Source organism: Carcharodon carcharias, chromosome 9 (genome assembly GCF_017639515.1).
Source record: "Carcharodon carcharias isolate sCarCar2 chromosome 9, sCarCar2.pri, whole genome shotgun sequence".
Taxonomy (NCBI): Eukaryota; Metazoa; Chordata; class Chondrichthyes; order Lamniformes; family Lamnidae; genus Carcharodon; species Carcharodon carcharias.
Genome location: NC_054475.1, coordinates 85,750,858 through 85,774,633, shown reverse-complemented (window position 1 = coordinate 85,774,633; position 23,776 = coordinate 85,750,858). Strand labels below are relative to the sequence as shown.

General features: G+C 42.2%; 1 protein-coding gene across 4 annotated transcripts in view; it reads right to left on the bottom strand.

The window, feature by feature from the left end:
- Window positions 1-23,776, bottom strand: part of LOC121282078 (sodium- and chloride-dependent neutral and basic amino acid transporter B(0+)-like) — a 59,773-nt gene that overhangs the window by 6,910 nt on the left and 29,087 nt on the right. For all 4 annotated transcript variants that reach the window (XM_041195512.1, XM_041195511.1, XM_041195513.1 and 1 more), the window contains 7 exons: window positions 20,411-20,549; window positions 14,635-14,767; window positions 11,101-11,241; window positions 10,129-10,357; window positions 8,942-9,067; window positions 8,319-8,437; window positions 4,429-4,528 (listed from right to left, as the gene is read on the bottom strand). In XM_041195512.1, the coding sequence (XP_041051446.1) occupies window positions 4,429-4,528; window positions 8,319-8,437; window positions 8,942-9,067; window positions 10,129-10,357; window positions 11,101-11,241; window positions 14,635-14,767; window positions 20,411-20,549 (987 nt within the window). The remainder of the gene's footprint in view (window positions 1-4,428; window positions 4,529-8,318; window positions 8,438-8,941; window positions 9,068-10,128; window positions 10,358-11,100; window positions 11,242-14,634; window positions 14,768-20,410; window positions 20,550-23,776) is intronic.

Sequence of the window (23,776 nt, the reverse complement as noted above, 5' to 3'; positions counted from 1 at the left end):
GCCAGTCAATATTATATCCAGGCTAATATGTTACTCCCTTCACTATGAGCTTTTATTTTCTGTAATGACCTTTGTTGTGGCACCTTATCAAATACTTTCTGGAAATCCCAGTACAGTATGCCTACAGGCTCCCCTCTATCCACCACACATGTTAATTGTAGTAATTACAGCTCTATTTAGTGTGTAATGTATCTTTAAGAATTATACTTGTTAAGGAAGACACATGATCTGGAATAACCATTAGAAGAGTAGTGCAGACTACCTGAGCAGTCACTGTAGAGATGGAGTTGGAGTTGAAACCACACGTGTGGTTGCTGCTGATTATATTGTAAATAAACTTAAGGTTTCCACCCAAGAAGTGTCTGCAGATCAACTCTATTACCAATAGTACAACTCGGCCACCCTACAACAAACTGGCAAAGAGGATAAAACAGGATTGAACGGAAGAAATCAAATAGAAAGAAATCAACACTGGACCTCACCCAGTGATTATAAGCAGAGAGCTCTGTTAGAATTGAAAAAGTTATCCCCTCTCAAAATGCCACAATTTGGGAAAATAGAGCAACTGTCCATTATGGAAGCCAATCAGCACAGCTACCCATGATGGAGGTGGCAGGTGAAGGACCAAGCCTCCTGGGGTGAGACTGGTTAAAAGAGATTAAGTTAGAATGGTCGAAATGTTGAGAGCAAGTGAGCTACCAGAACTAATTAAAAAGTATGCTGCCATACTGAAGAATGAACTAGAAAAAATCCAGGGCCTGCAGGCCAAGACTCATATGAATCCAGAAGGAACCCCTTGCTTCACGAAGGTGAGATTGGTGCCATATCCACTGCGAGGAAAAGTCAACATTGAACTGAAGAAGCTAGAGAAAGTGGGAGTTATACAACTTCTTCAGTTCTCAGAATGGGCAGCACCCATAGTCCCTGTCCTTAAACCCAACCAAAGTGTCCGAATTTGTAGAGAGTACAAACTGACAGTTAACAAAGTAGCCAAACTGAACAGGTACTCCATTCCAAAAATTGAAGATCTGTATGCTAAGCTGACAGGAGGGACAATGTGCACAAAGCTTGATATGAGTCATGCTTATCAACAACTAGAATTGGATAATGCCTATCGGGGATTTGTCACAACTAATACCCACAAAGGGTTGTACCAATATATACGATTGCCTTTCGGTGTCTCTTTCACTTGTGCCACCTTTCCGGGAACAATGGAAAGCTTACTGCAGGGACTGCCCCAGGCTGTAGTCTATTTAGACAAAGTATTGGTGATGGGCTTCACTGAAAAGTAGCATTTGGCAAACTTAGAAGACGTCTTAAAACGTTTCTTGCAAGCTGGAGTGTGACCAAAAAAAGAAAAGTGCACATTCCAAGTGAGGGAGGTAATCTATTTGGGTCACCAGGTAGATTCAGGGCCTTTACCCAGTTGAAGAGAAAGTGAGAGCCACAAGAGAGGCACCTATGCCAAAGAATGCCTCAGAGCTCAAATCATTCTTTGGAATGATCAACAATTATGGGCGGTTCTTACCCAATTTTTCTACAGTCTTGGCCCCCCAGCATTCTCTACTCAAAAAGAACCAAGGTTGGTCTTGGGAGGTGCCCCAGAAAGAAGCTTTCATAAAGCTGAAAGAATTGTTGCACTCATCCAATCTATTAGTGCATTATGACCAGACGAAAGAATTGGTGTCGACATGTGACACATCTCCCTACAGAGTGGGAGCAGTGCTCTCTCATTGGATGGATGACAGCACGGAACAGCCAATAGGATTTGTATCAAGGACGCTTGTCACAGCGGAAAATGGATATTCACAGATAGAAAAAGAAAGCCTGTCCATCATCTTTAGTGTCAAGAAATTTCACCAGTACGTACACGGCTGCCATTTTACAATTGTTTCAGATCACAAACCATTGCTAGGGCTGTTTAGTGAGGAAAAGGCTGTACCACCCATAGCCTCAGCAAGAATACAACGATGGGCTTTAATTCTGACAGCGTACGAATACACTTTCGTACATAGGCCTGGCAAGCAAATTGCAAACAACGACACCCTTAGTCATTTGCCTTTACAAGAAAATTTTGAGCATGTCCCAGTTCCACAGGAACTTGTTTTACTGTTAAATTTCTTAGATTCCTCACCAGTGTGCACTTGACAGATTAGAGACTGGACAAGTCAGGACTCAGTCCAATCTCAAGCACAAGAACAACTGCAACATGGCTGGTCACAGGAGCCTGTATCTGATTAAATGAAACCACACTTTAACAGGAGACATGAAATAACCAGCCAGGAGAGCATCTTATTATGAGAAGGACAAAGGGAAGACAGCCACTTTTAATTAATCTACACAGTGCCCATCCAGGAATTTCCCTAAAAACCATAGCACGCAGCTATTTATGGTGGCCTGGGATGGATGGCGAAATAGAGAGTTTAGTAAAGCACCGTGTGCAATGTCAGCAACTGCAACAGTTGCCAGCGATAGCTCCATTACACCCATGGGAGTGGCCAGGTAGACCCTGGGTGCAGTTACACATTGACTACGTTGGACCATTCCTGAGAACAATGTTTCTGCTCATTGTCGATGCCCATTCAAAATGGTTCGATGTATATGAGGTGAATTCCAAAAATTGAAGATGTGTATGCCAAGCTGACTGGAGGGACAATGTACACAAAGCTTGATATGAGTCATGCTTATCAACAACTAGAATTGGATAATGCCTATCAGGGATTTGTCACAACTAATACCTACAAAGGGTTGTACCAAAATATACGATTGCCTTCCGGTGTCTCTTCCACTTACGCCACCTTTCCGGGAACAACGGAAAGCTTACTGCAGGGACTGCCCCAGGCTGTAGTCTATTTAGACAATGTATTGGTGACGGGCTTCACTGAAAAGGAACATTGGACACTACAATTGAGAAACTACGTCGGATTTGCCATTCACGAACTACCAGAAGTAGTCATTTCTGATAGCAGCACAGCATTTACCAGTGCTAAATTGCAACGGTTTATCAGCCTCAATGGTATCACTCATGTGAAAACTGCACCGCACCACCCTTCCTCAAATGGACTGGTTGAAAGGGCGGTTCAAATGTTCAAGACAGGGATAAAAAAGCTATTTGGTGATTCCTTGCGACCAAGCTAGCACACTTTCTTTTTCATTGCAGGACTACCCCTCACACAACAACAGGTGCCACACCTGTGGAATTAGTGATGAGACGCCGTCTCAGGAAGAGATTCAGTTTAGTAATGCCAAATTTACTGGGGAAGGTAGAAAGGATCAGGGAAACCAAAAACTAGTAACAACTGGCATAGTCACGAGAGGAAATTTACCGTGGGAGAGCCAGTATACGTGAATTACTTCAGGGAAGGACCAAAGCAGTTACCAGATAAAATAAGTGCAGTGACTGGACTTCTATCTTACCGTGTAGAGGGGGGAAGCCGGATCATCCATAAACATGTGGACCATTTAACGTAGAGAGAGACAAATCACCAAAATATGTTTCCACCAGTGACCATGGCCAGGTCTGCATTTCCTGTTGAGGATACTCAGCCCAGAACAGACATATCTGATATTTCTGTAAGAGTTGAGGATGCAGAACTACAAGTGTCCACCAAAGCACCTGATGTTCAGGCAACTCTGGGAAAGGAGGTTCCTGACAAAGAATCTGAAGTTGTAGAGCTGCGATGTTCCACACGTACCAGGAAACCATCTGAAAGACTGAACTTGTAAATTCCTTACCCAGTGTAAATATTATGTTGTCTTGAAAAATATATGTTTGTAAATATAATATGTATAGCCAAGTTAATGGGGGAATAATGTAGTAATTCTGGTTTTATTTAGTGTGTAATGTACCTTTAAGAATAATACTGGTTAAAGAAAATCACGTAATCTGTAGTAACCAATAGGAGAGTATCACAGGCTGCCTGAGCAGTCAGTGTAGAGATAGAGTTGGAGTTAAAAGCGCTCGTGTAATTACTGCTGAGTATAATTGTAAATAAACTTAAAGCTTCCACCCAAGAAGTATCAGCAGTTCAACTCTAATACTAATTGTACAACTCAGCCACCCTACAACATTACTCTTTCAATGAACACTAATAAATTGGTTAAACATGAGTTCCCTTTCATAAAACCGTGCTGACTCTTTGTGATTACCTTGAGCTTTTCTGAGTTCCAGCTATTACCCCTTTAATGACCGACTCTAACTCCTCCTCCATGACAGATATCAAGCTAACTGGACTATAGTTTTTTGTTTTCTGCCTCCCTCCATTCTTGATTAGCCTGTTTCATGTACAGAAAGTTTTTTTTTTGCCAGCCATCTTTGAAGCGAAGGACAGCCAAGACCACAACATAATTTGACCGCTTCTTTTGAAGAAATATTAAAACCAGTACTTCTTTTATTTATGGATTCCATTTTGTTTCTGTTCAGCTTACCATAGATCCAGCTAATACCGATGAACTCCAGACCACCAGTTATAAGGAGACCCCAACCAGCACAGAAATGATCAATTAAATTCACCCAGTAAATCCCAGCCTGAGAAGATAATGGGAAAGAAAAAAAGACTGTTCAAAATACAGCATGTTATAACATCCAAACTGAGCACTTTTACTTCATTAAAAATCAATTATAACTTGTATTCCAATGAAGTTCAACTTGAGGATCAGCACCTCATGTTTTGGCCAGACATTTTACAGCCTTCCCTAGATTCAGCATTGAGTTCAACATTTTCAGACTGCAACCAATGCCCCCATTTTGTTTCCTTTCTCTTTACTGGTTTTGATTTTAACTCATTTTTTTTCCTCAATCAACATCACAAAAAAAATTGTCCAGGAGTCTGGGGATAACTTCTCCTTCTTCAAAATAGTGCCATGGAATCTTTCCTGTTTACCTGAGAAAACAGACTGGGCCTCGAGTTAACATCTAATCTGAAATATGGCACCTCCAACAGCACTTCCTCAGCACTGCACTGGAGTGTCAGTCTAGATTGTGGTGCTCAAGCCCTAGAGTGGGACCTGAACCAGTACTTGCTGATTCAGAGGTGAGAGTGCTACCAACTGAGCTACTGCTGACACCAACCAATCGTACAACCAATGGATCTTAGGAACATAGGAAATAGGAGCAGAAGTAGGCCATTTGGTCCCTTGAGCCTGCTTCATCAATGACTTTCCTTCTATCATAAAGTCAAAAGTGAGGATGTTCAATGATAATTGCACAGTATTCAGTTCCGTGAGCAACTCCTCAGATACCAGCAGTCTGTCTCCATGTGCAGCAAGTCTTTGACAACATCAGGCTTGAGCTGATACAAGTGCCGGGCAATGGCTATGTCCATAAGAAAGAATATAACAACCTCTTCTTGACATACAATAGTAGTACCATTATAGATTCCCCCTCTATCAACATTCCTTGGGGTTACCATTGACCAAAAACTTAGCTGGACCAGTCATATAAATACTTTGGCTAAAAGAGCAGATCAGAAGCTGGGGAGTCCAGGCAGTAACCACCTCCTGACCCTCCCAAAAACCTGTCCAACATCTACAAGGCACAAGTCAGGAGTGTGATGGAATACTCTCCACTTGCCTGGAGGGGTGCAGCTCCAACAATACTCAAGACAAAACAGCCTTCTTAATTGGCACCCCTCCTTAAACATTCACTCCCTCCACCAGCGATGCACAGTGGCAGCAGTGTGTACCATCGACAAGATGCACTGCAGCAGCTTGACAAGATTTCTTCCACAGGACCTCCCAACCTGTGACCTCCACCAATTAGAAGGTTAAGAGCAGGTGCATGGGAAAGCTGCGACTTCCAAGTTCTCCTCCAATGTACAGACCATTCTGCCTTGGAAATATATCGCCATTCCTTCTTTGTCACTGGGTTAAAAACCTGGAACTCCCTCCCTAACAGCACTGTGGGTGTACCTACACCACATGGACTGCAGCGGTTCAAGAAGGCAGCTCACCACCACCTTCTCAAGGGCAAATAGGTATCAGCAATAAATGCTGGCCTAGCCAGTGATACCCACATTCAAGGAATAAATTTAAAAAATTGACTCCCTCTGCTCTGCAAAATTCCCATTTACTATGAAAGCTTAACATTCCTTGCAATTGGATGTTGGCCTCATAAATAATGATTCATCTTTTATCCGCTTTTCAAAATCACCTGACACACTATAACCACCAGTCAAACAGGTAGAATCATAATAATCATAGAATCACAGAAAGTTTACGCTACAGAAGGAGGCCACTCAGCCCATCATGCCTTGCCATCCAAAAAATGAGCCAACAAGCCATTTCCACTTTCCAGCTATAGTCCTGCAGGTTACATCACTTGTGGTGCATATCCAGACACCTTTGTAGTAAGTTGGTTTCTGCCTCTACTACCCTTTCAGACAGTGAGCTCTAAACTCCCACAACCCTCTGGGTGAAAAGTCTTTCCTCACCTCCCCTCTAATCTTTCTACCAATCATTTTAAATCTATGTCCCCTAGTCACTGACCCCACAGCTAAGGTTAATAGACCCTTCCCATCCAGTCTATCCAGGCCCCTCACAATTTTGTTCAAATCTCCCCTCAGCCTCATCTGTTCCAAGGAACAGCCTATCCGATCTTTCCTCATAGCAGCATTTTTCCACTTCTGGCAACATTCTTGTAAATCTCCTCTGTACCCTCTCTAATGGGATCCTTTCTGTAATAAGGTGACCAAAACTGCATGAGTACTCAAGTTGTGGCCTAACTAATGTTTTATATAGTTCCAGCAAAAACATCCATCAACAATTACCCTTTGTTTTCTGCCACTGAGCTAATTTTCTATCCAGCTTGCTACATTCCCCTGGATCCCATGGGCTTTTAAATTTTTAACCAGCCTGCCATGTGGAACCTTGTCAAAAGCCTTGCTAAAATCTATAGACCACAAGACCACATCAACTACACTACCCTCTTCAATCCTCCTCATTCCTAAAAAAAAACAATCAAATTAGTCAGACACGACCTTCTATCCCTTAACAAACCCATGCTGACCTTGATTAATCTGTATCTTTCTAAGTGGTGACTTGTCCTGTCTCTCAGAATTGATCCCAATAATTTGCCCACTAACGAGGTTAGATTGACTGGCCTTTAATTATTTGGTCTATCCCTTGCTCCCTTTTTAATCAAAGGTACAACATTTACAGTCCTCCAATCCTCTGGCACCTCACCTGTACAGAGTGAGGATTGGAAAATGATGGTCAAACCTTCCACAATTTCCTCCCTGGCTTCTTTTAACATCGTGGGGTACATTTCATCTGGCCCTGGTGATTTATCCACTTTCAAGAATGATAATCCCATTAATACTTCCTCTCGCCTTATGTTGATCACATTCAATACTTCACACTCCGTACACTCACAAAACTGCATTGCCCCCCTTTTTTGTGAAGACAGACGCGAAGTGTTCAGTAAGAACCATATCTGCATCTTCTGCCTCTACACATATGTTACCTTTTTAGTATTTTATGGGTGCAACTCCTCCCTTAATTATCCTCTTACTCTTATTGTATTGATCAAACATTTTTGGATTCACCTTGATTTTGCTTGCCAATATTCTTTTACACCCTCTCTTTATTTTCCTAAGCTCCTTGGCATCCAGGGGGCGCTACGTTTGGTTGACCCACCCTTTTACTTTGTGGGAACATGTTTACTCTAATCCCCTTGAACCTTCCCTTTAAATATCTCCCACTGCTTTGACATTGATTTACTTTCAAGTAGCTGTTTCCGGCCCACTTTTGCTAAATCACTCCTCAGCTTAGTGAAACTGGCCTTGTCCTAATTTAGAACTTTAACTCCTGTTCTATCCTTTTCCATAATGATGTTAAAAGTAACTGAATTATGATTACTCCCACCAAAATGCTTCCCCATTGCCACTCCTTCCATCTGCTCAGAATTTTTTGTTTTTGTCTCCTTTATTAGTTAACCTTGCTACTGCTATTAAACCTTACCAATACTAATGCATCTTACTAGTACTGATATACCCTACTAAATGCATTTATTTAATTAGTGAATTAGTTAAGATTTACAAAGCTAAAGTAATATAGTAGAAACTTGCACTTTCCTAGCTTAGAGACAAGGAAAGAAAAACTCACCATATACTGGAGACCAATAAAAAGGTTATATGATGCAGTTCCTCTTTGCCCCTGTGAACCAAATTCCAAACTCTATATTCTGTCTCTGTCTCACTCAGGTGTAGTCTCTTGTCCGTGCACCCCTTAAGTCTGTGCGGTTTGAATAACCTATCTCTCATATAGAGCCACTAAAATCTAATAATAGACATCTAAGGCTCTATTAAAAGGCTTCCTACCTGTGTTACGCAAACCAGGCCGAAGAGATATAACAGCAAACAAATGACACTTGTCAGATAATATCGTTTTGTTCGCAGGAGTGCAGGGAACTCATCCTGCAAGCTAGTCATAATTGTTTCTGGTGAAAAATAAAACATATTGAACTTTTATACCAACTGACCAGTTTGTGCTGAACCAAAGAAAACTCAAGTCTCGTTAAAGGCAGAAGGGGGTTGGTTGCTCTAAACAAGCATCCACACACCCTAGAAAGAAGGAAGGTAGAATTTGTATTTATATAGCATCTTTCACAACCTTGGGATATCCTGAAATGCTTCATCGCAATGATATGTAGCCACTGTTGTAAGCAGCACAATCTGTTCCCACAAATAGCAATGAGATGGCAAGTAGATAATTTGTGTAGTTTGTTGAGTGATAAATATTAACCAGGCCACTGGGAAGAACTTGCCCTTTGTGTTATGGGATATTTTATGTCCACTCAAGAGGGCAGATGAGGCCTTGGTTTAATGTTTTGTTTAAATGGTGGCTCAAGAGCTTGAGTTACTCCTAATCAAAATGATACTGCAAAACACAAGAAACTTCCTTTGATAAAGAGACTGGTGAACTGAAGTAATGTCACTCTTACCTACAGATGCAAATTGACTGTCGAGTCCCAGAGTGATCAGCATGAAGAAAAATAAAATGGACCATAAAGGCGACACTGGTAATTGTACAAGAGCGTCTGGGTAGGCGATGAAAGCCAACCCGAAACCTAAACAGTGGATACAATGGAAATCACACAATTAATGCAGTTTAAAAGAAATATGCTCTAAACTGAGGTCATTTATTTAATTGGCACAAACAAATCTCTCCAATCTTCTATTGTGGCATTGATCATTCTATAAGTAAGTTCCAGAGAGCAACCAAAATCCAACAGTTTCAAAGCCATTGTAAAAGAGTAATTGAAATGTAAGCCTCTATCTTTCAAACTGAGAGTGATTTAAAGAGGGATCTTACAGAGATCTGGAGTTAGTTTTCCATTGCCTCTTACCTAGTGCCGCACTCGAGTGTGACACCCAAAGTCTGCTGTTCCTGTCAAGCCCACATGTTGAGATTTTCTGTTCTGAAACATTAACATGATTGTGGGCGGACCAACATCCCCGCCACCACCCCACACTACCCGCACCCCCCAGTACCCCCATTCCCCCCAACTTTGTCTAGGGGCTAGTGCCAGCGAGAGGAGGAGAAGCTCAGCTATATCTCCAGGCTTCTCAGATGCCACTGTAGCCATGCCCACATCATAAGATGTCAACACTTTCACTTATTCAGAACAGAACAGTTGATGCAGCATGGTGAATCCAGCTGATTGCATTTTTTATTCTTTCACGGGATGTGAGCATTGGTGGCTAGATCAGCATTTTATTGCCCATCTCTAATTGCCCTTGAGAAAGGCATGTGTCATTATTCAAGTACCTCAATGGGTGGATTAGCATTGCAGCAATGAAGCAATGAAGTCCAGAAGAAGCTAACACCTTCATCTTTATGCTAAACTTTATAAATCCACAGCACAAAGCAGCTAGCTCAGGAATGTGATGCTGGATTGATGAAGTGTATGTCAACTAATTATTGCAAGGTCACTTGTTTATAATGACTGAATACATCAATGCCAATTTAATTACATGGCATTCAGGGATCTTTACTGATGTTTCAGAGATTGCAATTCCATTATTCCCCCATTTTTCTATGAAACTGCAAAAACTGGCGAGGACACTTTCATCTCTTCAGTTTGGAAACATTTTAACAGAAAAACAGTAAACTTCATTCTGCATTTACCTGACTGTGCAACTTCTGAAACAGGCCTGCCTTGTACATGAGCCATGTGTCCAAGGATGGAGAAGATGGTAAATCCAGCAAACACACTCGTAGCACAATTAACAACACAGACAATGATGGTATCTCGGTAACAGTTATTGTGGAATTTGTTGTAGGATGACAGTGTTGTTAAGCCTCCAAAAGCCACTGCGATAGAATAAAAAATTTGTGTTGCAGCATCTTTCCAGGCCTGATAAATAGAAAGTAGAATTCATCAGCAGTGGAAGATTTCAGTTGAACTCATTCGATAGATAAAACTATAGTAGCCATGAGGAACACAGGGTGAGCTGACTGAATGAAGTTCCCACTGGTCAACAGTATCTCCATTAAACAACCGGGCCATCATTCCATCTCCCTGTCTAGGACTTGCTGCTAAATTCCCTCCAGGAGCCTCAATGTTTTCCACTATCAGCCATGTTTTCTAGTGAGTGATTTGATTCTTTACTTGCAGCTTGTACACTGAAACCCAGTGACCTCCATTCTTTTACTGAAAGCAACAACAGTTAAGGAAGGTATTTTTTCATAGGTCATTACCTGTGCAGTGACCCATGGCATGGATTATAGAGTAAATTTAATCTTCACACATTGAAACCAACGGCGTGAAAATTGACCGGATCCTACAACTGATGGGCAGTTCACTCTGGCATGCTCCAACCAGACATCAAAGTTGAAAATCCCACCAAAAGCTTTTCGATATAAGACAAAAGCCCATATCTAAAGGGCAATAGGAACCAGCTAACAGTCAGTTCCCATTCCAATAGCTACTTTTCCACATTCTGCTGCCATCATGCTAAAATGAAATGGGATACATACAGGTTGATAGGATATATACCTGACAGTGTTGATTGACAAATTGTTTTAAAAAGAAAAATGTAAAACTCAAATGGTTTGACTGAGAAAAGTGAATGGAATTGATTATCATGATGTGTTTACCTCAGCATTAGCCAGTTTGGAGAAGTCTGACTGGCTTCCAATGTAGAAATCAATTCCTTTATCGGCTCCCTCCAGGGTAACACCTCGGATCAGGAGTATGGTCAGAACCACATAAGGGAATGTCGCGGTGAAATAAACCACCTGAACATGGAGAGGAACTTGTTAGATTTTCCTGTATTGCACCTGCAACATTTACAGTATTGAATCCAATTGAATTGTAAACAAACAGGATTGTAATAAAAGCAGTAGAATATAAAGGAGTAGTAAGTGTGCAAAGGGTATGTTTAACACTTTTCAGCATATTGTAACTGAATTTAAATATTATTGATATTTATTTGCAACTCATATTCATAAAACATAGGAATGTCTGGAACTGAAGAAGACTACCCTGACCCATTTGACCTGTGTCAAGGGCTTAGAAGCGTAATATCTAATGATCCCTCTCATATCCTCACTGAAGGTACTTCTGGAGATCTTGCCAAGTTTGCTGTTACAATCAGTCGATAATGTTTCCCATAGCTGCTCACTCAATACACTCACCACATTTTGTAAAGTAGATGCAACTAAACCCCTGTTCTAAACTTAAGGCTTCAGGTTAGCCCTCTTATTGTAGATTATGGGAGTATGTAAAACATAACAGGGGCAAAATAAAACTTTGACAGGAGCAGAAAGTACATGATATTAGATCAATCACCCGTTAGACAGCCCTGCTCAATGTCCCTGCCCTTTAAAATGGATGAAGTGGTAAGTTGGGTATATAACAGGTCGCCTTTTTGTCTTGCCAAAGTTGAACTTCAATCCAGTTGATATTTATTTTGCCTCGGCCATTGAGGATTTTGAAACAAAAAATAAAAATGCTCAAATACTCAGCAGTTCTGGCAACATCAATGGTGAGAGGAAGAGAATTAATGGGCTGGACTTTCCGCTGAGTCGGGTTGACACAGGAGCCCTTTAAAAATGGCCGACAGATTCCGAATCTGTGATTCCCAACCCCATTCCCAGGTTGCCTGGGTTTCAGGAGCACCTTTTAAGGTGAAGGCTGGTTCAGCTCAGAAGCCCACATCCGACACTCGTGACCTGGTCGGCTCCATTGTGGAAATAAGCATGTTCTACTCCTTTGCAATTTTCTTGGAGTCAGGCCAGGTTTTTAAAGAGTCATGGTTCACGGCCCCTCAGAGGAGTTATGAAGTAGAGTCAGCATGAGGGGACCTTTGAAAAGGTGAGTTCAAAAGGTCGTCCTCATGCCCCCCACTGCCAAGCTGTGCCCCTCCACTTACCCCCATGACTCCTCATTTCTATGCCAAGCAATGGCACTTCCATGCACATTAATCCACAAAAACTGCATAGAGCAATGAACCCTATAGTGGCAATAGGAAGTGAAAAGAAAAATAAAAACAAGTCATTTGTTCATTCATTCATTACTTTCCACTATGTTAAAAAAAATCATTTCACTACAAGGCAAGAAAATTGCCAATAATCCCAACCCTTTAAAGTTTCAATCACAGAAACTGTAAGCACATGAAACTTCTTAAACTTGTGTAAATAAACATTGTGAAATTGACAGCAGAGGTCAATCAAGCAATGTTTTCTCTGAGGCTCAGGTGTTTCAACACCTCAGCCAAGCATACATAATGAATAATAAAGTAATGAATAAATGACTTATTTTTTAAGCTTTCTTTTGCACATCCTATTGTCACCTTGTGGCTTCTTCCAACCTCTTCCCTGGATCGACTGGCCTGAGTCCAGCTCTCAGTCCAGCTCTCACCTGTTCCTCAGCAATGAAGATCCCTCCTTTGCAGGCACTTTCTTGCAAGGTGGGCGGTCCAGACCAGGAATTTTCCTGAATACCGGTACCTGCCTTGGTAATAAAAATTCAGGCCATTGAGCTAATGTTTCAGCTTTATGACCTTTCATCAAAGTTGCTTCAAGATCAGGTTGAACTTGACATCCCATCTCTTAATTTATTTGCCCCAGCTGCACCTTCAATTTGTAATACACATATAATAATGGGGCTGGGTCAGCACTTAAATAAACTCAGAGTCACTTCCTGAGGTTTATAAAACCCAAGATTCTGTCTGTCCTCTCTCCTGCTGCCACACACAGTGCTGATGGTTTCCGTCATCCACCCAGTAATACTCCCAGATTCCCTCCGCACAGGGACACCATTTAACTTATATTGCCATCACTTTATTATCCTTTCTCAATCCCACAATTTTAGATTTGTCTACAATTAATGTCCCTAATTACCAGGTACTTCTGTATTTGTTCTGTAGCTTGTGGCTGCTCCTAGTTTGGTACCATTTGCAAACCTGGAGCTTTTCTTACAGTCCCAATTACCATGACATTTCTTCTTATTAGTTAGTCCTTCAGGATTGAGGATGACTTGCTTCCACTCAATTTTGATGGGCTCTGAGATGGCTGATGAGTCCAATGTGCAATCTGTGGACTCTGCCATTTGTGGGGCAGGTGGTTCCTGAAGGGTAGGATGGATAAGTCATTGGGAAACTTGTGCGCTCCCTCTGATGCCTAGAGTTTGCCTCTGCACATTCCTAACAAAGTCTCTCTATGTGTTTGGTGCCTTCCTGAATGAGACTTCTCCATTTTGGTCAGTCACAAGCCAGGGGATCCCATGAGTTGGGATGTTGGAACTCTTCCGGAATACTTTGAGGCAATTCCTAAAGAATTTCTGTTGTCCTCCAGAGACTCTCTTGCCATGACTGAGTTCTGAGACATGACATGACATTTATGCACATTGTAAACAGCAACAGCCCCAGCACTAATCCAGAAATCCCGCTCCATGCTTATCCAGTTCCTTATTTGTGTTTTTTACCTGTCCCATTACCACCTCCTGTGTCTCACACCATCATCCCTTTTGCTATTAAAAGCTGTTGCCCTCCAACTCATCACAAACCTCTCCCTCTTGTTAGTTCCCTTCTTCTCTTTCCCTGCCTCTGTATTTAATTAAAAACTGCTGTTTCTCTGACTTTTCCCGTTCTGACAATAGTGATTTGACCTGAAATGCCAACTCTGTTTCTCACTCTACAGATGCTGTCAGGTCAGTTGAGCGTTTACTGTTTTTATTTTGGATTTCTAGCATGTGCAGTATTTTGCTTTTGTTCAGCTCTCTTGGACAAAGAGATGTATGCGAGATCTGGCAAACGATAATATCAAGGCTTATTTAAGGACCATTTCTTCATGCAGATTGGTAACTGGAATAGTCTTCTTGGTAGGAACGTGGAAGCTCTGAAATCATTTAGGGGGTAGTTAGACACTGTGACTATGGATTGTTAGAAGTAGATGGATTGAATGGCCTCAATCATCCTGAAATTGCGACATGCATGTTCAGCTCTGAAGAATTGCTGCAGTTCCTATAAGCAAAAACTTCAGGTCTGATCCGTGTGCATTGTGGGTTTCTGAGACTTCGGAACAAATTCCATTAACATCACTTAGGTAATAAACTAACTTACTTAAAAAACTATTTTTAAATTGTATATATTTTACAGCAAAAACCTGTACATTATTGCGTTCATTTACCTTTCCTGAAGATTTGATTCCTTTAGATAGCGCAATCCCTACTATCAGCCAGGCCAGAAGCAGACAGAGGGCTAAATACCAGACTATCTCCCCAGTCTCATCTATTGAACTGGTACGGTCCAAAGCCACTTTACTGAATAAAATAACAGGAAACATCTGAAGTAAGGACAATATTCATTAACATTGTTACTGGTACATCACAGAATCACACAATCACAGGATTTTAACAGGACAGAGGGAGGCCATTCGACCCATCGTGCCTGCACCAGCTCTCCAAATGAGTGTTATGACCTAGTGCCAATTGCCCTGCCTTTTCCCTGTACCCCTGTGCGTTGTTTCTATTCAAATAATCATCTAATGCCCTCTTGAATGCCTCGATTGAATCTGCCTCCACCACACTTCCAGGCAGTGCATTCCAGACCCAAACCACTCGTGTGAAAAAGTATTTTTCTCACATCACATTTGCTTCTTTTGCAAATCACTTTAAATCTGTGCCCTCTCATTCTTGATCCTTTTACGAGCGGGAACAGCTTCTCCTTATCTACTCTGTCCAGCTCCCTCATGATTTTGAACATCTCTATCAAATCCCCTCTTAGTCTTCTTCTCTCCAAGGAGAAGAATCCCAACCTCTCCAATCTATCTTTGTAACAGAATGCATACAGAGATGGTGGACAATACAGTGACCTTGGAAGTGGTGATTCTGATGCTCCAGGCATCATGTGTATGGGGTAGGCTTAATAGGTCAGCTGTTTATTTCCTGTCCATCATTTCTGTATGTTCATACATAGTATTTATTAGTCAATTAGTTGATAATTATTTGATCACCAATAGTTGTGACACAAATGAGCAAAAAGATAAACAAAGCAAAGTAAGCACTAGGCTTTATTTCGAAAGGAATAGACTTGAAAATTAGGGACATTGTGCCAAACCTGTATCGAACCTTGGTTCCACATTTAGAACACTGCATGCTGTACTGGTCATCATATTATAAAAATAGAGACATTGGAGACGGTGCGGAGAAGATTTACGAGGATGATACCAGAAATGTGTGGATATACATATAGATGAAGGATTGACAGGCTGGGTATCTTCTCTCTTGAAAAAGGAAGGCTGAGGGGTGACCTAATCACAGTCTTTAAAATGATGAAAGGTTTTGATAGACTGGTTACAGAGAGAATGTTTCCTCTTGTGGGGAAGAGCAGAACTGGAGGCCATCAATGTAAAAGTCACCAAGAAATCTGACAGGGAATTCAGAAGAAACTTCACCCAAAGAGTGGTGAGAACGTGGAACTCACCACCACAGATCTGTTATTGTTGTTTATGGTTTTAGATGTGGTAGGCATGGTCCTGAACTAACAGATAAAGCTGGAGGCAATATTGTTAGCAAACTAGCTTTTATTGAACATTAGGCTAACTATTTATAAGGTAGACTCTGCATGAGGCTGTACATAGACCTGTCTCTCTCCATGCTCTGTTACCATGTGATCCTCCGTCACTGATGAGGTAGACTATATATTTACATATTTGACATTAACCGCTTATACTACAGCAGGGAGTTGTTGAAACAAAAAGCATAGATGCATTTAAAGCAAAGCTAGACAAGCTTATGAAGGAGAGGGGAATAGATGGTAGAATTAGATGAGGAAAGATGGAAGGAACACAAACATCGGACTGGTGGGAAAAAAGTTTTGCTTGTTGAAGGCCAATCATCTCAGCTTCAGCACATCACTGCAGGGGTTCCTCAGGGTAGTACCCTAGGCTCAACTATATTCAGCTGTTTTATCAATGACTTTCCCTTCATCATCATGTCAGATGTGGAGCTGTTGGCTGATGACTGCTAACTCTGTTGCCTGTAACTTGACACACAACTAGTCCTATTCATTCAAGCTCCTGGGCTCCTTATTTCTATGTGTCTCAGTGTCAAATTCTATTTGAAAACTCTCCTGTGAAGCAGTAGGGAAGTTGTACTGTTTTAAAGGTGCGATATAAATGTAAACTGTTGTTAATCCTCAGCTCCATTTGCGACTCCTCAGATACTGAAGCATTCCATAACCACAAGTAACAAGACCCTGGACAACTTCCGGGCTTGGGCTGACATGTGACATGTAACATTTATGCCACAGAAGTGTCAGGCAATGATTATCCCAAAAAGGGAAGAACCTTCTTTGACATTCAATGGCATTACCATAATTAAATACCCCACCATCAACATCTCAGGGGTCACCATTGACCAGCAACTAAACTTAACCAGCCAAAAATGCCATGGCTCCAAATGGAGGTCCGAGGCTGGATATTCCGTGATAAATGACTCACCGCCCAATTTCCCAAAGACTCTCCATGACTTAGAAAGCACAGATTTCAGTCATGTGATGGGATACTCTCCACTTGCCTGAATGTGCTATTAAGAGTAATGACATTTAAGATACTTGATACCATCAAGGATAAATCAGTCCGCTTGATTGACACCCCATCCACCACATTAAGCAATCACTCCCTTCACCTCTGGCACAGTGTGGCTGTTATGTCTATTATCTACAGAATGCAGTGCAGCAACCTATCAAAGCTTTTTTAGCAGAAACTTCCAAACCTTTGTTCCTTACCACCTAGGAGTTAGCAGGTACATGGGCACAACATCATCACTAAGTCACATACCATTCCAACTCGGACATAAATCACCATTCAGTCATTGTCACTGGATCAAAATCCTGGAATTCCCTACCATCAGCACCATGAGAGAACCTCCAACACAGTGACTGCAGTGGATATGAGGAAGGGCCACCACGTTCTTGAGGGCAACTTGTGATGGGCAATAGATGCTGGCCTTGCCATCAACTCCCACATGCTGAAACTGAATTAAAAAGGATCCTCAGCTGCAGTTCGGATGCACTGTTTACAGCAAGCATGTCTGTGTTCGTGTGATTTGCCCACCAAATGTGATGGTCAGTCTAACGTAGTTGCTTTTATATGCAATATAATGGAATATCAATCCAATTAAGCTGAATAATATTCCCAATTTTTAAATATTTGTTCAGTGGATGTGGGCATCGCTGTCTAGGCCAGCATTTATTGTCCATCCCTAAGTGCCCTTGAGAAGGTGGTGGTGAGCTGCCTTCTTGAACTGCTGTAGTCCCTGTGGTGTAGGTGCACCCCCCAATGCTGTTAGGGAGGGAGATCCAGGATTTTGACCCAGCAATAGTGAAGGAAGGGTGATATATTTCTAAGTCAGGATGGTGAGCAGCTTAGAGGGGAATTTCCAGGTGGTAGTATTCGCATGCGTCTGGTGCCCTTGTCCTTCGAGATGGTAGTGGCATTGGTTTGGAAGGTGTTGTCTGAAGAATCTTGGTGAGTTCCAACAATGCATCTTGTAACTGATACACACTGCTGCTACTGTGGTGGAGGAAGTGGATTTTGGAGGTAGTGGTTGTGGTGCCAATCAAACAGGCCCCATTGCCCTGGACGGTGTCAAACTTCTTGAGTGTTGTTGGAGCTGAACTCATCCAGACAAGTGGGGAATATTCCATCACATTCCTGATTTATGTCTTGTAGATGGTGGACAGGCTTTGGCGAGTCAGGAGGTGAGTTACTCACTGCATGATTTGTAGCCTCTGGCCTACTCTTATTGCCACAGTATTTATATGGCTGGTCCAGTTCAGTTCCTGGTCAATGGTAACCCCCAGCGAAAATGTCAAAGGATGATGTTTAGATTGTCTTTTGTTGGAAATGGGCATTGCTGGACACTGGTTTGGCACGAATGTTACTTGTCACTTGTCAGCCCAAGCCTGGATATTGTCCAGGTCTTGCTGCATTTGGACGTGGACTGCTTCAGTATCCGAGGAGTTGCGAATGGTGTTAAACATTGTGCAAATATCCCCACTTGTCACCTTATGTTGGAAAGAAGGACATTGATGAGCAGCTGAACATGGTTGGGCTGAGGACACTACCCTGAGAAACTCCTGCAGTGATGTCCTTGAACTGAGATGATTAACGTCCAACAACCACAACCATTTTCCTTTGTGCTGGTATGACTCCAACCAGTGGAGAATTTCCCCCCTGATTCCCATTGACTCCAGTTTTGCTAGGACTCCTTGATGCCACACTCAATCAAATGCTGCAGTCACTTGCACCTCACCTGAGGGGTAATATTCTGTTAAGATCATGAACAACAGTTTCAGGTCAGCCTTGTAGCCTGAACAAGTAAAGAGCACCACCCCTTTAAAGAGTTTAATCTGAAAAAAGATACACTGTAGATCATAGCATTTAAGTTGATCCAAAAGGTGACTCAATTTCTTCAGCCACAAATATCATATTTTGCATATACTCAGTGTCTAAGATTCCCCTCCATTCAGCTATAATATGCTATTAGACATTAGTCATCAGCCTCAATTTTTCACCCCACAAATGCATGTTTTATTTACTGGTACTGTATAGCCGGGTGCAAGTGATCAAGCGGGCGACACTGGTTATGTTGCAAAGGTGATTGGGAGTTTAAGGCATGCCCACTCAGAGCAGATGCCATGCGGCAAATATGGTGATGACCCACACCCACGGCGGTTTTTCAGTTTTATACTCAGCATAAAAGTGTTTTTGAAGGGACTTTTTTGAAGTTTGAAAGGTCGTCTTATACACGTGCATCTATGGTAAAAATGCTAGGAATGTAGATGAAAATTTGTTGACTTTCCCCTAACTCTACCCAAATGATTTGTTCTGAAATGGAGGTGATAGAAGTATACAGAGTATAAAATACAAGGAACAGTGCAGCAAGCTGACAATGATAGAGTGCCACAAGTCCACCTCCGTTTGCACACTGGAATCTCCTACCACACCAGGCATCTTTATTTGGTGCTTGGCAAACATTTCACTTGCATTGCCACACATTAATGAAATGAGAGCACTGTTTTTCTTGGGGTGATTGACACACTGGGCTAATTTTTACAGACCTTTGGGGAGGGGCTTAGAGATAGAAAGGCTGGCAAAGTGGTGTGGGAAGGCATCGGGGCTAGGGGAGATGCCCACCATGCCATTCTGCCAGCAGTGGGAAAGGTGGCAGATGATCCATCCACCCAACAGAACAACTTAAATGGCTTCTTGCCACCTCTGCTGGCATTTGGCATTGTAGCAGCAGCAAGGGAGCCCTCTATCTGACTGGCTCCCAGATCCCATTTACCTGTTTGCAAGAGCCCCTGTCCATTGCTGTGCTTTCTGCCTCCAGGTGCAGCCTGAGTAGCGGCCACCACTCCCAGTGGCATTGCTGAGGCTGCTAAGCTGTTCACCCTCTGATTGATTGGCAGCTCTTGGGCACTTACTTGGCTGTCACTGATAAGATGTGACCCCGGGTTACGCTGCATCCCCAGTGCTGCCAGCGGGACCCCTGACAAATCATGACCTGTCTTTCTGAAGTGAGGACAGGATGTGTCCAGCATGTGTCAACATTTGCCATGTGCTCTTCATTCACAAAGCTCACAGAAATCACAGCTGTCTCTGCACAGAGAAATGGAACGCTTAAGATGTTAATAGCAAATCAAATTTCTGGTTGAAAATTTTTAATGATCTAAAGTGAAAAGATACTATAGGACCACCTGGTCACCAAATTGTGTCTTTACAGACCCTGTTGTGGTGTTATTTTGGAAAAGATGTATGATCTAAATAGTAGCTCTATCTAAATCAAACAGCTTTTCACTCATTAAACAGCACATTCACCCAACTAACCTTCCCAAGAGGAAGCTACTGGTACAGCTGTGCAGGTTATAGGTGCCGCTATCTGTAGTAATTTACTTACTCCCAGTATTGCTCACTTGGACCCTGGTGAGCAACATCGATTTCTGATCCAATTGGACAAGTTCCATTGTTTACATGCAGCCATGTTGTGTTCACGATTTCAAAATATCCATCACCCAGAGTGAGATTGCAGAGCGGATCTAGAAAATGTGGAATGTGTTTTAGAATTACATTGCATTGGTAGTCCTCTCACTATGCCCATCAAAGGCTGACTTGCAAAGCACTAGCCCATCTTCAACCTCCCATTCCTCTCCAAAGTCCTTGAACATGTTGTTTCCTCAAAATCCCTGCCCATCTTTCCTGGAACTCCAACTTTGAATCCATCCAGTCAGACTTCCGCCCCTGCCACAGTATCGAAAGAGCTCTTATCGAAGTCCTATGTGACTGCGGCAAAGATAAACTTTCCCTCCTCACCCTGTCCGTAGCCTTTGACATGGTTGACCACACTATCCTCCTCAATATTTCTCCCCACTTTCATCTAGCTGTGGTGAACTGCTCTCACATGTTTCCATTCTTAACTATCTAATTGTAACCATAGAATCACTTGAAAAATTTTCTCTGCCTGCAGCTGCCTATTACCTCTGGTGTTCCCCCAGGAATCTATCATTGTCCCATCCTATTCCTCACAAACATGCTGTTTCACATGTATGCTGATGGCACCCAGCCCTACCTCACCATCACCTCTCTCGACTCCTCCACTGTTGCTAAATTATCAGACTGCTTATCTGACATCCAGCACTGGACAAGCTGGAGGAAATTTCCTCCAATTATATATCAGGAAGACTGAAGATTGTTTCCAATCCCCACTGCAAACTCCATTCCCTAGCCACTGACGCCATCCTTGGTGTCACATTTGACTCTGAGATGAATTGCTGACCAGATATTCAAGCCATTGCTAAGATCGACTATTTCCACCTCCGTAACATCGCTGAACTTCGGCCCTGTCTCTGCTCAAATGTGCTGAAACTGTCATTCCTGCCTTTGTTACCTCTAGACCTGACTATTCGAATTCACTCCTAGCTGGCCTTCCACATTCTACCCTCTGTACACTTGAGGTCATTCAAAACCCTGCTACACAGTCCTTAACTCGCTTTGTCCCACTTAGTCCCGTATAGACCTTAGTCTCGTTTTCCTATCACCCCTATGCATGCTGGCTTACATTGGCTCCTGGTCAGGCAATGACTTAATTTTAAAACGCTCATCCTTGTTTTCAAATCACTCCATGGACTCGCCCCTGCTTATTTATGTAATCTTCTCCAGCTCCACAACTCTTTGAGATAACTGCTCCTCTAATTCTGGCCCCTTGCGCATCCCCAATTTTAATTGCTCCACCATTGGTGGCTGTGCCTTCAGTTGCTTCAGCACCAAGCTTTGGAATTCCCTCCTACACTTCTCTGCCTCTATACCATGATTTCCACATTTAAGATATTCCTTGAAACCTACCTCTTTGGCTAAGCTTTTGGTCAGTTGACCTAATATATTCTTGTAGTAATTATGGTTTTATTTTCTGTGTAATGTACCTTTAAGAATAATGCTTGTTAGGAAAGATCACATGATCTTTAGTAACCAATAAGAGAGTAGTGTGTGCTACCTCCGCAGTCAGTGTAGAGTTAGAGTTGGAGTTGAAAGCACACGTGTAGTCGCTGCTGGATATATTATAAATAAACTTAAGAAATGTTTGCAGTTCAGCTCTATCATTAATAATACAACTTGGCCACCCTTATAACAAATTGGCAATGAGGATAGAACAGGATTGAACAGAAGAAATCAATTTAAAAAGAAATCAGCACTGTATCTCACCCAGTGATTGTAATTAGCGAGCTCCATTAGAATTGAAGAAGTTATCCTCTTTCAAAATGCCACAATTTGGGAGAATTGATCCTTTTGAACCAGCCACAGACAATTGGCCTCATTACATAGAAAGCCTCGCATTCTTTTTTCAAGCGAATGAGATTATGGAGGAAGAGAAGAGGTGAGTGATCCTCTTGAGTTCTTGTGGGAGCAAAACATGGAGTCTGATTCGAAGTTTGATGACACCCAGTGCCCAAGGTTGGAACAATTTTGATGAATTGGTGAACCTCGTGAAGGGCCACTTTCAACCCAAGCCCTCAGTCACGATGTAGAGGTTCAGGCTTAATTCACAAAATAGAGCCCTGGGTGAGACAATTGCATGGCATGTGGCAAATTTGAAGCAGCTAACGGAACATTGTGAGTTCAGTCCAATCTGAACGACCCGCTCAGAGATTGTTTAGTGTGTAGTGTGAAAGAGGACATTATTCAGAAAAGATTATTGTCCGAAGTGAACCTGGATTTCATAGACGCTAGAGATAGCGCTGGCCGTGGAAAGTGCTGTAAGAGATTCACAAACAATACAGGATGCGTAAAATGGCGCCAAATTCCACATCGGGCGGGAAACTTCAAGCGAAAGTGGCGTAAAAAAGTGAGACTCTGCCGAGAATTGGGAAACAGCCCCCGCTAGCTGAAGAATAAAGAAAAACAACTTAGCAGCAAAACCGAAGAATAATTTTAATAGAGGGGGAAACAATTAGTCTTTTAGCGATTGGCATTTTAAAAAAATCGAATGCTACTATTGTCATAGAAAAGAACATATAATGATGCAGTGCAAGGAAAGATTCAAGCAGGCTCGTAAACAAAAGAAGAAGCCCAATGAAACCAACAATGCAGAAGAGTCTGAAACAACAAATTCAGACATTTACTCATTGTTTAATCTGAAAGTCAGAAAGACAGAACCAATATTTGTCACAGTGAAAGTAAATGGCAAACCTGTTAGAATGGAAGTGGACTTGGGAGCTTCCACTACAGTAATTGGGGAACATACCTTCAGATATTTGAATATTAGTGGAAAACAATTAAGTTTAGAAGAAACAGCTGCCAAGCTAAAAACATATATGGGTGAAGACATTCAAGTAAAAGGCATAAGTAGAGTAACTGTCCATTATGCAAGCCAATTGGCAAAGCTACCCATGATGGAGGTGGCAGGTGAAGGGCCAAGCCTCCTGGGGTGAAATTGGTTAAAGGAGATTAAGTTAGAATGGGCTGAAATTTTCCAGTTGAGAGTAAGTGGGCTACCAGAGCTACTTAGAAAGTACACCACCGTCTTCAAGGACAAACTTGGGAAAACCCAGGGCCTGCAGGCCAAGATACATGTCGATCCAGAAGCAACCCCTCGATTCATGAGGGTGAGACTGGTGCCATATGCCCTGAGAGAAAAAGTCAACATTGAACTGAACAGACTGGAGAAACTGAGCGTTATACATCCAGTTCAGTTCACAGAATGGGCAGCACCTATAGTCCCCATCCTTAAGCCCGAACAAAGTGACCAAATTTGTGGAGACAACAAACTGAC